This window comes from Brachyistius frenatus, unplaced genomic scaffold, assembly GCF_029030835.1.
Source record: "Brachyistius frenatus isolate BFR_SWC_R1_liver_20210118 unplaced genomic scaffold, ASM2903083v1 Contig_18, whole genome shotgun sequence".
NCBI classification, from domain to species: Eukaryota; Metazoa; Chordata; class Actinopteri; family Embiotocidae; genus Brachyistius; species Brachyistius frenatus.
In genome coordinates, this window is record NW_027210617.1 from 2,436,185 (window position 1) to 2,451,555 (window position 15,371).

The 15,371-nt window shown below is 46.0% G+C and overlaps 1 protein-coding gene across 3 annotated transcripts; it reads right to left on the bottom strand.

The window, feature by feature from the left end:
- Positions 1 to 163: 163 nt before the first annotated feature.
- Positions 164 to 15,091, bottom strand: arhgap45b (Rho GTPase activating protein 45b). 3 transcript variants are annotated; one of them, XM_069694857.1, is made up of 24 exons: positions 14,658 to 15,091; positions 13,188 to 13,437; positions 12,052 to 12,234; positions 9,503 to 9,646; positions 9,143 to 9,227; positions 8,018 to 8,090; positions 7,709 to 7,784; positions 7,042 to 7,173; positions 6,835 to 6,896; positions 6,629 to 6,739; positions 6,430 to 6,510; positions 6,158 to 6,325; positions 5,769 to 5,906; positions 5,465 to 5,658; positions 4,991 to 5,115; positions 4,693 to 4,779; positions 4,426 to 4,527; positions 4,155 to 4,318; positions 3,337 to 3,525; positions 3,090 to 3,227; positions 2,115 to 2,380; positions 1,791 to 2,028; positions 1,221 to 1,323; positions 164 to 1,081 (listed from the first exon to the last, which is right to left on the bottom strand). In XM_069694857.1, the coding sequence occupies exons 1-24, from the start codon at positions 14,922 to 14,924 to the stop codon at positions 636 to 638; spliced, it is 3,822 nt and encodes a 1,273-aa protein (XP_069550958.1). In that variant the 5' UTR covers positions 14,925 to 15,091; the 3' UTR covers positions 164 to 635. The 3 variants fall into 3 exon arrangements, with proteins under 3 accessions (XP_069550958.1, XP_069550956.1, XP_069550957.1); XM_069694855.1 differs by lacking the exon at positions 14,658 to 15,091 and adding an exon at positions 14,007 to 14,612 and having other exon boundaries at positions 1,053 to 1,323; positions 9,503 to 9,709; XM_069694856.1 differs by lacking the exon at positions 14,658 to 15,091 and adding an exon at positions 14,007 to 14,611 and having other exon boundaries at positions 1,054 to 1,323.
- Positions 15,092 to 15,371: the final 280 nt, after the last annotated feature.

Here is a 15,371-nt window from a genome sequence, read left to right on the forward strand (position 1 = left end):
CTCCCTTCAGTCCCTCCCCCTTTTATCAGGACAGTGAACACATTGTAGTAACTACATCTATTTTTTCTGCTCTACTTCAGGTGTGTTCCCCATTCGTCTGTAATCTGATTTGTAAAATACAAAAATATCAAACAAGGTTGGACTGACAAAGCTACAAACAAAATGAAAATATAATAATTTTTATTAAAATAGACCAAACATCCATAACATTGCAATACAGGCAACATTTATAAGAAACTGCTAAATTTATTTTTAAGGCTGTAATAAAACAAGTAGCACTTTAAAAGGGAATCTGCTTGAAACGTTTGAATATTGTACACGTGACTCGCTAGCTGCTTTTCCTCAAGCTTGTAGAGCAAAGAGAAAAATATGTAAAAATACCAACGGACACTCAAATTTATTTTTAAATCAGAATCAAACCTCTTGAAAAGACGAGTGATCTCTTTTAAAAGAGCAGTAAGCATGCAGATGTTTCACTGCGAGGACCAATCACTACGCAACTGCGAACATCTACACATTAAAACACACATTTGATCTGGGTGTACAGAACGACCTCTCGGTTTTAGGTTTTGTCTGATTTTAAATGTATAAAACGCAGATTATTAATTGAATTTGACGGACTGATCATTTTGATATCAGACAAACTCGGGCTCACCGTCCCGATTTCTGGTCAGGGGTAACTTCTTTCCCCCCAGACGTGCCAGTGGAACCCCCGACAGGCTCAGTATGGGAGAGTATAGGTAGTTGTTGTTGGACTGGTTCACGTTGAGCTCGGCCAGGGAGCCGCTCAGATCCTGCTGTGCTCCCGTGTCGTCGTCTGGGGGCCCGCTGTCGGGGAGAGCGGGGGGCCCGGCTCCCCCTCCTCCCTCCGGACTGTCCCGATCCTGATCCACATCTTGTTCGGGGTCGGTGTGTGCTGCAGACTGACTGGACAGGTCTAGGCTGTCCCTGTAGCTCAGCTGGTCATCGTCCATGCTCACCTCGCTCACCTGCTTAGTCAGGCTGCGGGTGTTCCCCTCATCTAGCTCTGAGTCGGAGTCAGGCAGCTGCTCGCTGGAGCCCAGAGACCCCAAAGAGCTTCCTGAATATAGATAAAAGAGGTGACAAATGTAAATTCTGCTCACTTTTATAACATTACCTCAGTGGGAGCAACAAGGATTAAGGGGAAGTTATTTTAATTAACAACAGTATTATGCAACCTAACCTTTGCAAAAACTTACCACACCCCTCATTCTTGTCAGATTCGGTTTTGCTCTGCTCCTCTCTGCTGTCGTCCTCTTCTCCATCAGCAGAGCTGCTCATCTTATCACCTGAAATACTCTCCTGAACCAGGGAGGAGGACATGAAGAGTAAAAAGTTATTGAGCTTCAATTGCAAAATGCAAATCAGGCAAAAACAAACAGATGACGTTCACCGAGAACGTAACCATGAAGAGGAAATTAATGTGTTGACATTTTGGAGCTTACTGACCAGTCTTTGTTCATGTTTGTTAAATATTTATTTGCAAGCTTTTCACGACCGTTCATTTTTTAGAGTCCCTTAAAACATTTCGCTTGTTCTCTCGTGATCTACAAATGAGCAGATATTTATCGGTAGTGTCATAAATCTCCAGGGCCATAAAAGAAAACAGGTAGTTACATTCAGTGCTTCGTTTATTACCTCGTGATTCCATATACGGGCCCAAATAGGCTAAGCAGTGTACTACAGCGCAAATACAGCTCAAAAGTTCGTGTTATATACAAAATGCTGCTACAAACACACAATAAAGGATACAGAACACAGAGTCGTACCTGTTGAGCAGTGTTTGAGGCAGAGTGGCTCATTTTGTTCTGCTGAGCGGTTTTAGACAGGAAGATGGATGAATAGAAGACGATGAGGGCCTCCACGATGCGCGCCTGATGCGGGTAGTCTACCAGAGAGGACAGAGATATCGTGGCCCCGGTCGGACGGGGACGCATAATGGAGGGCCCAAACACAATCCCCAAGTTACTGGGGCTCATCTTGTTATCGCCCTCAAGCTCCGCGATCCTAGAATGAGGAAGACGAAGATAGAAAGGATCAGAGATGAGTGGGTGCTCCCATCACCTTTTTTGTGTTGTTTTTACAATACTGACCTTCGCAGGTGGCGGGTGATGTAGCGCAGCGTAGCGATGTTGGCCTTGGGCAGCTCCTTCAGAAGCTCCTTCAGATTGTCCACCAGGACCAGGACATCTGGCTGGGTGTCAGAGCCCAGATCCACCAGCTCTGGCCCCCTGCCCGCCGCTGGGTTAGTGCTGCTCGACTCCTCTGCCCCCGCGGCGTCTCCCTCACTCTGCAGACTCTCCTTGGCCAAACCCATCAGCCTGTTGTACAGATGGAAAGGCAGGATGGGCTCTGGCAGCTGGGGCAAAGAAACAGGCAAAAGTCCATTAGAGAATTAAACATGAACACACAAAACATCTCATAAACGACTACAGAGTTTTAATTCTATGTAACCATGTTTGTCAGTGAGAAGACTTGCTCAGGTAAAGAAAATAAACGTCACACTTACACAACCAACAGATTATCCAGATACTGTTTTGATTTGAAATCTTTTTTAACTTTACTTTCCGATTTAATCAGTAAAATCCTTCTTAACTGTCCAATGAACTGTAAAACAATTACTCGTTATATTTACTTGCAACAGAAGGAGAAATATGAATAGAATATTCATTATTATATAGAACTCTCTGGAGTGTGTTTTATTTATGACTTCATTCATATATCATGCAGTCACTCTGAGAAAACCAGTTAAAAGTGCAGCTGTTCACATAATATCTCAGTTTTATCTGCAAACCGTAATTTTTCTTTTCTTAATTTTTTTTTAATACTTTGTGATTTACAGACTGAATCAGTTTTCAAATCAGACTTCTAGCTAAATCTTTGCTTAATTTTTTTTTTTTACAGATAAATACTTGTATCTGTATGTTGATGCAATGATATTTTGACATTAGACCGACTAAAACCTTGACCAAGTGGAAGAAACTAATCACATTCATTCTTTACTGGCGTCTCCAGCAGATATGAAACAGTTGAAAATGTGTTTAAATGCAGCTGCGATGTAGGCGCACCTGTCGGAGGTAAAGCTTGAGGACGTTGCTGATGTCGTGTGGTGAACACTGAGACAACTCGACCAGCTCCTTTCCATTCTCAAAGGCCTGACACAGTTTCTCCACACGAGTCTTCACACCGTTCACCCTGTAGATGCCCTGTGAGGAGGAGACAGCGGTCGACCGCAGTACGTTCATTAAAATGATTCGGGCGAAGAATCGGACATCTACGGACCTGTGAGCACTCGGTACAAATGGGCTTTCTCACCTTCATTTTCAGCGCCCGTCTCTCAATCTCCGAGATACACTTGGTGATGATGAAGGGGATATCGTCGCTGGCACAGCTGGCTACCTGAGAGAACTCCCTGCCAAACAGCTGCAGACGGCCCTGCAGCTTTTTGTGCCCACACTGGATGGCCAGAGTCTCCAGACAGCGTTTGTGACACGCCAGGAAACACTGAGAGGACAGAGGAAAAGTAGCTAACCTGATGAAACACGTTTCATCATTGGAGGCAGTGAACGAGCATAAAAAAAACTTGCAAAGACCAAGGAGCGCTTTTAAGACGATACGGGACAGATTTTGTGACACAAACTGCCTTTTCTTTTTTCCAAAGACCAGATAAAAATCACCTCTCGCATGTAAAACCTAATGGTCACCCAGATGATCATATAGCCACAAAAAATAAAAAAATACACGAGGTATATAAAAAAAAGCAGATGAATGATAACAGATATTTTAAAGTTATAGGACTGAGGCTCGAGCAAATCAAGAGTCAAACAAGCTTTTTGCTCTGCTGTAAATTTCTACTGCGATTCAGCAGAGTTAATGTAGCTGATAAACTCTTCTCGAGCTTTTCTTTGATAGTAACTTGAATTATCCTTGAAAACACAGTTCATGATTGAGCAACTCTGTAATCAGCCTGTTAAAAGTAACGTTAAAAAGTTGTAAACGCCACTGGCATTAGTAAGGGTGGAACGGCATGAGAAATACTTATCAGACACAACTTGGGTACACATTTTAAAAGGCATCAACTTTTAAAGTGAAGCAATTAAAGCTATTCGAAGAATAGGATGTGGAGAGCTCACCTCCTCGCACTCGGCTCCCTGGAAGTAAACGTAGCTGTCACACTCGCGGCATTTGGCAGGAGTCCGTAGCTTCCTCATTCGGTGGGTCTGGGCTGCTTTGGACAAGCCGATGTTACGGAAAGGTCTGGTGGACACCACCACGTCTGGATCCATCCCGTTAATATCTGCACAGAAAGACCGCCATCGTACACACTCCACAAAACCCACACCAGACTGATAGCATCGCTTGTAATCAAGCAGCCACACAAGGAAGACAATCTGTAAATCTTACTTGGAGTTTCGAAGGAGGCTACGTTCCCGTCTTTCTCATCTGCATCCTCATTGGACGACATCGTCCCGGTTGATGACGTCCGAACAATTTTACTGATGTCACCTAAAATAGATAAAAACAGATTAAACAGTTTCTCACACACACTGTTTAAGCTTTAAGAAATATCAGCTGAGGAAACTTTGAATTTTGATTTAGACAACCTCAATGAATATTAAGAAGAGGTATTCATGTTAGTGTGAATCTGTTTCAACAGTCATGCACACTCACTCGTGCTGGCAGTAGGAGAATCCAGGCCTCCATCTCCTACAACACTGTCATCACTCACAGTTGAACCCCAAGACTTGTGGCCCTGTCCTGGAGATAGTAAGGGCACAGAGATAATGAGAACAGGCGTATAATGCTTCCTCATACAATCCATAAAAGATTTTGCTCTTCATTCATTGAATCCCACTTTGTGATAAAGCCAATAAAAACAACAACAAAAATATGCAACAGCGACTGACTGAACATAAATCTTCTCTCTAAAAGCAGAGTAACATCTGCAGCTGCAACAGACATCACTTACTCTTGCGGTGGATCTCAGAGTCCCTGTTGTCTCCAGCTGTTGCATCCGCACTGATGGCGGGACTGTCTGACTGGCTTGAATGAGTGTCTGTGTTGAAACTGTCATTCCTTGGTCTATGGCCATGGCTGCAACAAATTGGCATTATTAGACAGTAAATACATTCACAGTAGTACTTTTATTTCAAATTACTGCATCAATGGAATGCGACGTACATTTACTCAAGCATGGTACTTTTAAATACGTGGCCATAACCAGCAGTTCTGTTCAAAGGTCTGTTCAAATCTGATGATGTTTTAGGTTATTAATGCAGAAATATAGAAAATTCTAAATTATGCTCACAAGCTTTCAACCACCGCTGTATGAGTGGTTTCAGTCTTCTCTTCTATCTCAGAAAGGCTACAAATAGCCTCAGAGACTATTCCTTTAACGTTTCAATTTCAAACCCTTCATTGAGGCTGTGATTGGAGCTCTTACTATGATGAGCTGGAGGGGGAGTAGGTCTCAAACGCGTAGTGGACATTGGGTTGCTCTGGTAGCTGCAGGTCTCGCACGTGGGCAGCGTACTGCTGGCCGGGGTCGTACAGTTTACTGCTCTCGCACAGGGTCTGGTAGTGGACGGGCAAGGCCACCGTCTGCATGTGCATGAGCTGGTAGTAGGAGATGGTCGCCTGGTGGAGAAGAGAGTTGGGAGTTTCAGGAAAGAGCATTTGCAGCTGTGAAATTATTCTGTTGCAGCAGAGGACTCAAAGTGTGTGTGAGAGTGCGAGTGTGTTCTGACCGAGCGGAGGGTCTGATCGCTCTGTTTGATGACGTCCTGCAGCTGCCTCAGCACGGTGACCTTTGTGTGCTCCAGCTCCTGCTGGTGAGTGGTGGCGTCTGCTATACATGTCCGGTAGGTGGCCTCCGCCTCGTCTGCCTGCGCGCGTACGTGCACAAACAAACGCATATTTTCTATTTACTCCCGTTTTTTTCTTCCTCGTCTTGTTTAATTCTGTTCATTTAGTGCACAGATAAATGAAGTGCAGCACTCGGATAAACATTAGTTCCAATTCCACATAACCACACACTGAAAGAGCATGTTTTTCTTGCATCGTTTCTCATTTAAATAATTTTCTTCACACAGAGATATAGCTGTGAAACGACAGTCACGGCGCTAAAATAAAGAACCTTGTTGCGAGTCTCTTCTTCCAGTCGTTTCTTCTTCTCCAGAGACTTTGCTGTAGACCCTCCTCCCTCCTCCTCGGCCCGGCACGCTGCCGTCTTGGCCTTGTCGTACTCCTCGCAGCGGGCCATGAAGCCTTGCTTGGCCTTCCGCAGGTTCACCTCACACTCCAACTAAACAAAAACGCACAAACACAAACAAAAAGTGTTTGCGATCATTTCCATTCAAATTAGAGACAGAAAAGAGCCGATCTATACTATGAAGACAAAGATCATACCAGCTTCCTCTTAGCTCGAATCCAGTGTTCCTTGATCTCCTTCCGTCTCTTTTCATGTTCCTGTTTGCGCTGCATCAGAGGCTGCACAGACACCCATCAAACATCAGGGATGGGAGTTTACAAAGTGACTGTTGCAGGTTGACTCCAACCTGCAGTAACTCCAAGAGGCTGTCAGGAGTTTGTGCTGCTGTTAACGTACCTGGATGAAGGTCTTGGTGTGCAGGGTGGTGTTGGCCTGCTGCAGCCCCACACTCTGCTCCTGGTCCTGCTCCAGCGCCAGAGAGTAGATGGAGAAGAGGGGCATGTGGGGCTGGAGGGGGCAAGAGCATTACGTTTGATTACCAACAACACGGGAAGTAAAGATAAAGACACAAAGTCTTTTGAGGTGAAATAAATGGGATTTACGTGTGTTATGCTGTGTTTGCAGGACTGGTATAATCGCTGGAGGCCTTTGGAGAACTCAGTCTCTGGTAAAACAGAAGAACTCAGATTGTTAGCTTTGACAATCACTGGTGCATCTTTTTTTCTGATTAATTGGCTCATAAATTCACAAAAAATAACTACAGACACCAATCCTGAGTCTCATGGCCTATATCTGGCACACACACTCACCCAGTGAAGTTCTCTTTTCCACGTAGCTTATCAGGTCCTTCATGTACTTGGAAATGGTTTTGGCATAGAGGAGAGCGGAGTCCACCCCTCCCTCACTGCGCTGGAGGATCACATCCACTTCCTCAACTCTGCCTGCAAATCAACACGGGTCAATGCAGGCAAACCAGCTTGTTGACATGGCAACAAGACATTTTTGTTGATTATTGTATGTTTTGTGGGTGGCGGAGGTTTCATCCAAAGGTGTGTCAATTCATCGCCGAGGTGATGATCTGCAACATCCTGTGTTTTGTTCAGGCTATATTTTTGTCACTGCTGTGTTAACCCTCATTTTGCAATCACAGCGGTCGGTACTGTAACGTCTCGTGTCTTGACTCCCTGAAGTTGCAACTCTTGAATAGACATTCAGTGATTAGTAACTTTGGCTCCTCAATGGCATTAATTGCAACTCTTGTCTGCACTACAGTACTTACACCAGCAGGAGGAGAACTACCATCCAGTGTTTGGAGCAACGAAATGCAAAACCTCTTATGAGATGGCAGTCAGAGGTACACTTCGGATGTCGTTCATATAGTATCAAAAGATAATCAATGAAACGTATCAAAATTAGCACCTGTGACGGACTAGCAAAAGCTGGAGAGTGAGTGGAGGAAAGCGACTGGCTGCCTACCCATGTCCTGCAGGTCGCTCCTGAACTGCCCCCCGTCCGCTCCCTGGCCTGTTGCGGAGTACAAGTTCTCCATCGACTACACAGCAAAGATGATTCATTGCAGACAAAGACAAAGAGGCCTGTTAGCAGCCGAGACAGTTCTTTCTTCTACGCCCAATGGAAAGTCGGGAGTGGAAATCCCCTTACATGCAGTGATGGTTAATTAAGGTGTGCGAAACTTTGACATAATTCCTGTTAATGTCAGGTAACCCCGCTCGTTTTTATTTAACTAAAAGATGGGAGATGCCGGCGTGTCCGTGATAAACTCACCCTGCTCTTCTCAGTGGGCAGCAGAGAGAGCAACGTGCTGCTGTCCACTTCCCCCATCAGCAGCTCAGACACACTGAGTAGAGAAACAATAGGGAAACCTTCACATCACGGTGGAAACAATAAGATGAATGCTCTGTATGTGAAAAAAAATGGCTTGACAGCGTTCAGTACATTTTAAATAAGAGAAAAAGAGGAAGAGGCTTGGGCCTTGTCTGAAACCTCTACAGGTATACCGGAGGCAGGAAGTGAAAGAAACAGGTCTTATCTGAGTGACGTTCGTCTCTCAGGTCTTTTTCAATCACAATACACGTCAAATCATTCATTTGTCATCATTTTTTCTGCAAACACCCACTCAAGAAAAATGCAATCGTCTCTCCCGTAACAGACGTGTTGACTGAAATAAGGGCTGAACAATAAGAGTCCCTGTCTTGGTGTTGATGACAGAAAATTAGACTAACGGAGGAAGAGCTCAGGAGAGAATGAGGAAACAGACCCATCAGGCAGATTTCAACCGTCTCTGCCAACTCACTTCCTCCTGCAACTTTGTGACAGTTGTTTATACTGTGATGTGGAACAGACAGACATGTGATGAAGTGTTGGTACAACATACTGCAATAATACAGAAAAACAGACGTGTTTCTCCGATGGGTTTACTTTTATCATGAAGACACTAAGAAGTTTCTGTAAAAAAAAAAAAAAAAAAAAAACACAACTGACGGGGAGATGTAATGACTCCATGGTCGTCACATTAGAAAAATCTCTTTGATCTCAAATCCTCTCTCATGAAGCGAGCCTTCTCGAGTGATTACCTCCAGTTTGTACAATCTGTTCATTTAGCAGTCAGTTTGTCAACAGCATTTTCGAGTTTTGGTTTTGTGTCATATGGTAGATGAAAAACCACTTCCTGTTTTCAGCTTTGCCTCATGCAAATGTGTCACCACCACTGCACTTCTTCTCTCATTCCCAACAACACACTGCTTTATATGCAATGACAAATAAGCTTCACTCTAATAGTCTTTGGAGCGGAACTAGGTAACTCCACAAGCACCAGCGGCTTTCAGGTTGTAACTTTACGATGAGACGTGTTTAAAAAAAAAAAAAGGGGGGGGGGCATCACATACTTACTTGCTACTAAAAGCAACTGCAATGGTCTCAATTGCCTTCTCAAAGTCCTTTTTATCTGCCTCGTTACATGCCTCGTAGTGGAAACCTGAAAGAAGGCGCACCAGTTCATGCTTCCGTCGTGGCTGTGAGTACACTGCTAACCGAATTAACTCACACACCTGCACATCACACTATCTTTAGCAGAGTGCATTATCAAAGTAGGCTGAGGTCTACAATCAGTGTAAACAGTATATAACTAAATCGTGTATTATCAACATTTCCAAAATTATATAAACTATTTAAAACGCACTGTACATTGTGCTTGCGCAATAATTTTTTAAAAAAAGGCCTTCTCTGTGTTTCTCGGCACAACCGACTGACCTTTGACCTTGGATATGAGTTTGCCAGCTGCGGTGAGGATCTCCACAGTGTTGAGCAGCGGGTAGGTGTTGATGACCTGACGCAGAACCCGCAGCACCTCTCCCAAACACTCGTGGGCCACGGGCCGCCGACTCTCCTTCTTACCTGAGTGAGATGGGAGATGTGGTGGTGAGACGAACGACCAGAGGATCAACTGATCCGAACCAGCTTTTATAAAGGAAAAAAAAAAAGAAAAGAAAAAAAAAAGAGAGACAGCTGTTTTAGCATACAAACAATAAGCAGGGACCTCGATTTTTTTGTGTGTGTTTTTTTTGTTCTTCACATAAACAATCCAATGTAACAAGCCTTTAGCTGCCTTTGCTTTCTGTGTCCATTATCACAGGCAGTGCAGCTGGGATCTGGCATCTAAAACGCAGCTTTGCTTTAAAAGTAATAGTTTGCACTTTTGCTCAAACAACAGAGACTCCAGGAAGTTACTGCTTCCAGCCAAGAAATAGCCAAGGCCCTATGAAGATCATTTTATGTCTTTTTTTTTTTTATGCAAGCATAAAAAAAACTAAGTAAATTTCTCACACTGCAATAAAGAATCACAAGTTGTTTTTTTGGACCGCAAAAAAAAAAAAAAATTCTCTCTTACAGTTTTGTTGGTTTTGGCCACAAACTTGACAATTTTGCTCTTGCCACAAAAGATTTTGGTTACAAGCCTTTGGCTAGCCAGGCCAACCGTTTCCCCATTCATTCTGGTCTTCATGGTAAGCTGAGCTAGGCAGCTGCTGGCTGAAGGCTGAGTGCTATTGATCTTCTCCTCCGACTCATTGGGAAATGCACCAGTTCGCTTTCTTGCAAAGAACTGTCCTTTTAAGTTTCTGCTTGTCAGGGTTTCTACTCTTTCTGCAAAGTGGCACGGCGGATGGAGACGGAAGAGAGACGGACAGTTTGACAAAGCACGCGGTGATAATGGACAAACAAGTCAGAGTGTCAGAGGTCAGGTGGAGATACAGTGTCAGCTTTGATGTCACTGGTGACACATCTGCAGCCTGCATCCTCATTTCCAACACACACACACACACACACACACACACACACACACACACACACACACACACACACACACACACACACACACACACACACACACAGGTTTTGTTTTCTGTTTAAATGTTGCAACCTCCTCTTCACACTCCTCCGTTTAGCCTTTTTTTTTTTCTGATGAAGGCAGCATCACTGACGAAGGAGGCCGGAGGGCAGCCGGTCCTCCATCCTTCCACAGTCCGTCTGAAAATGTGTGTCAGAGTCACCGGAGCAGCAGCGGCACACAATGACCTGTGTGCTAGAGAGGATGTGGTCCCTTCAATTGTTTTGCAAGATTAGAAACTAACTCTGGTGGTGTGCTACATCTGCTTTCTGCGGCTCACAACAACACCTTGGTCCTGAGTTTATGAGAACAGTTTGACGTTAAAAAAACCTAAAAAAAAAAAAACCCTCACAAATCAAAAGGAATAAGCTCCAGGTTTAAGAGGAGCTCCGGACGGCGGCACGCCAACGCTGTGATTGTGCTGCTGATCACAAAGACGAGGCGTTGCGGCGATACGTGCGGCCTATCGGAGGAAGTGTGGACGGGGCCTTTCTGTCGGAGGCTATCCATCATGGCTTCCTGTTTAGAAAGCTGACAGTGGGTGGAGAACATGACAGAGCAGAGACAGATAACGGCAGACAGAAAAGACACAAACAAAACTCTCCGTCTCGTGAGCAACGGGGATGTGCTCGAACGCAGCGTTTTACAACTAGAGGAAATAACCTTGGCGACAATAAATCTTTGCTCTTTTGGAGACAAAGTTTATGTGATTAGCAGGTGGGCTCAAGTCCGAGTTGGTGTTTTAAACTCCGTGAAGGCAGCAGTGGTGCCAATTTTAAAGCTTCGCCTCATCAGGCAGTAGGGAAAGAGTGTGCGTACGCAGCTGCAGTAAACAAGAATCTGGCTTCCTGCTGGAGACAAGACTGCGGTCAACTCTGTGGGCGCAGCGGAAACGCAACCCTTCATTTGGAGAGAGGAAGCTCTGAGCCACTCGTTAGCTTGCTTGTGCAGGGTGACTCCACCCTTATTTGCTCCTCCCGCAAAGAACACGTGGCAGAGAACGGGGCTGATGTACGATCGGCAGAAAACCACCCGTGGATCCATCATGGCCGCTTTACGTAAGCTCCTGCCGAAAAGGACAAGGAACGCAAAGGGGAAGAGGCCAAACATCATTGTTCTGGTCTGCAAACAAATACGCGGAGGGCGACTTCGAACGGACACAACACGGAACAGCTGAAACAGTTGAAAACTACATCTGGCTTCAAAAAGACAGAGAACTGTTTTGTCTCTGCAGGAAGTGACAACAGGAAATATTTCACGTGTTCATTTCTGTGATCGTAGCGTCGGTTTCAGACCCGAATCAAGCCGAAGCGCACGTCCTCAAACAGGGTCGCCTTGTAACGGGCCCTCGCGCTCTCTCTCTCTCTCTGAACTGCGCCCGGTGGAGGTGTGCAAGATCCACGACTGCTCTTACCCTCAGCCAGCACCACATCCTTCAGTTTCTCCACGGCCTCGGCGAAACGCGCCACGTCCCTCAGCAGCGCCGGGATGTCCTCCACCTCGATGGCTGTGCTGTCTGGCCCCTCGGACGGCGCGGTCGGGGTCAGGGCGCCTTTCCCCTGGCCTTTAGTGAACACCCATGACTGGAGCGGGAATCCTGAGGAGACACGGAAACATCACTCAGCAAAGACGCATTTAAGCCCTCAAGAGTTTCAATGACTCAATGAAGACTCGATTTTAAGCAACAGGGCCGAAGGCTTTATATTAGCAAACGTTAAAAGGAATAGTTCCACATTTTGGAAAACGCGCTTAACCACTTTCCAGATTTCCAAAGCTCAATTGCACTCTGTGTCACATTTCTGTCCTAAGACTAGTGGCTTCTTAATGCTGGTTGCCTGGCAACCGCTCTCAAGAAATAGTTTGACACATACACTCCAAAAAAATGGCAAATTGTCATTTTTTTTCACTTTGTATTGGTCGAGATTAAACAAATGAGGACAGATGCTTCCCTTTTTCTAGCTTTTATGCTAAGCTAAGTTAATTAGCTGCTGGGAGATGTCTTATTTACAGTGTGGGAACCTTTTTGTCTCCAAAATATCAAACTACTACCCTTTAAATGTGACAATTTTCTACTTTTCTTGGTTTTAAATGGTTGTAAATTTAGATCTTGGGATATTATACTGTTGATCAGACATATCCATCAATCTGAAGACATCATCTTGGGCTCCGAGACATTCTGATTGGTCATTTTTGGTCAACTTTTGTTGACATTTAAGAGACTTAAAATAAATACGTAAAAATATCAGCAAACCAATTGCTACTGAAAACAATCAGCAATTGCAGCTCTACTCAAGGTAAATCTGTCAGTAAAAGAAAAAGCCTCGGCTTTGCATAGTTTAAAATTGTGCTTCGTTAAGGCTTCAAACTTTCATTTGTACTGAAGTAAACTGGAGGTGGAAGGATGAAACATCTGCGGATTCAGACTGCTGAACATCTGCAGTCTTTGTCCAGATTTAGTTTTGTGTTTCAGCTCAGGTATTGATGCTGCGGGTCACGTGCAGCGGACAGGAGAGCGTGATCAATCAACACGTAGAGGGTTTTGAAGCGGACCTGCGGCGCTGGCGTGTCTGCTCAGTGCCGTCGGCCTCTTCAGGGTGGCCACGGGAGACGGGCAGCCCGCCCCCTGCATCGCCGCCAGCTTGCCGTGCTGGGTGCTCGGGGTGCTCGGGCATGACAGGGACGGGTCCTGCAGCCCGGCGGAGGTCGGGGTGAGCGTTGAAGCAGATGAGGAAAATGAAGTTGAAGAGGAGGGGCTGACGTCGCCGGCATCTTTCCGGGGCAGCTCCTGGAGAATGGACAGCTGAAAAGAGGACAGGGGGAGACAACGGTCAAGACCACACAGTGATTTGGGATTCCCGGCTCGACCCGAGCGGCACGAGGACATCGACGCGGCCTCAAACAGCAACTGCAGCGCCGTTGTTGGTAAACAAACACACACACACACAACACACACACACACACACACACACACACACACACACACACACACACGAAGACTTTCACAAGATCCTGTGTTGCGTTGTGCAATACTTCCTGACTGCAAACGATTCCTGGGTGGGGCAAAATCAGCATAGTGTCAAACAACAGAAAAGCCATGTACTTTTTGGAGTAAGAACATCGCAAACGAAATGATCAACTTTTCCTCAAATCGCAAACAAAAACTCAATTAAGAATGTTTTTTATAAAAGGTCATTAGTTCCTTTCATTTTAGAAACATTAAATCCTAGTCGGCGTACGGATCCTTCGGGCCCGACAAGTGCACGTCCAGCAAAGCAAAAAGGAGCCCAAAGAGTGCAAATATTTTACAAGAAACAAAGAAGCACCCCTGCATATTTGCTCTTGGCAATGAAGATTGCCATGGAAACGTACCTGTTTAAGCCATATGCTCTGCTTGTTGGGAAGTATGTCCAGTCTGTCCTTGCCCTTGGACTCGGCTCTCTTAACTCTCTGACCCGTAGAGTAAGGATTGTAGCTACTTTTGCCGCCACGCTTCAGCATTCTCCTTCTTCCCCTACAGCTCAGTCCCCATGCTAAACACAAGTCAGCTTCTGAGTGAGTTCAGACAGTGCAGCCTGCCACCGCAATAGTGGTGAAACCCCACAAGGACACTTCCTACACAATAGTTGAATCACATATGAGTCAGTGTGCAATCAGGGACACGTCTGAACGTTCAGCTCTCTCGGTGCTGCATCACAATCAATGCTCTCAAGTGGTCTCACGCAGCCTGGCGACAGTTGTTTCTCGCCCGGATGGCACCAGATGCCAGATACAATAACACAAGGCGGGAGAGCTCCGAGAAAAGTTGTCCAAAAACTAAACTTGCATCTGGTCCAAGTAGTCTCCACACATAACACAACCAGCCCAGGTCCGGAGCCCCTCTCTGCAGCCTGTCCCCTCCAACTAAAGGTCATCTGACTCTCTCTCTCTCACACACACACACACACACACACACACACACACACACACACACGCACGCACGCACGCGCACACCGGCAGAAAAAGAAGTGATGCGCTACTCACAGATGGCGCCCCGGTGCTCTGCGGCCCGGGACTTCCTGCTCGGCTCTTCTTCGAGATGGATGGCGTCTTGATCAGTTCCCGTTTCTTCCTGGTGAACATCTTCAGGGTGCCTTTGCCGTCCATCACGGCCTCTTTGAGTTTCACGTACAGCCCCCCCGCCCACCCCCCGACTCGCCACTTGGGTGCTCTGTCGCTCGCGCTCAGCGGGAGCTCGGTGCCAACTCGGTGTAACTGCGTGTCGGTCTTCCTCCTCCGGCTGTCGCTCATCGAGCCGCGCAGGCTCACTGGCGGAGAGACAGACGGCTCACCGCAAACTGCCTGTGCGCTCCCAGCATCCGCTGTGCGCGCGCGGTTAGTTTCCTCAAGGGGCGGGAGGAGAGACGACACAAAGCAGCTTTTTTTTTTTTTTTTTTTTTTTCCCCCACAAAGTTTGGGGACGATTAACTCATTTTTTTTTTTAAGTTACAGTCAGGAAAACTGTACCTCTACACCGCTGCTACCTCGCGAATTCAGAACTGACTCGACGCGAGACCCGACCAAGACATCCCGCCGCCGACCAAACAAGAAACAACCTGTCGCCTCGTTCAAATTCACGGCAATCAGCCCGTCTTGACGCTGACGCGCTGCTGACGTGTGACTTGAGAGCACCTGCTGCAGCCACCAAATCAAGGCTCCTGACGGCTTCACGCATCCACGCGCTACTTTAGGACGCCG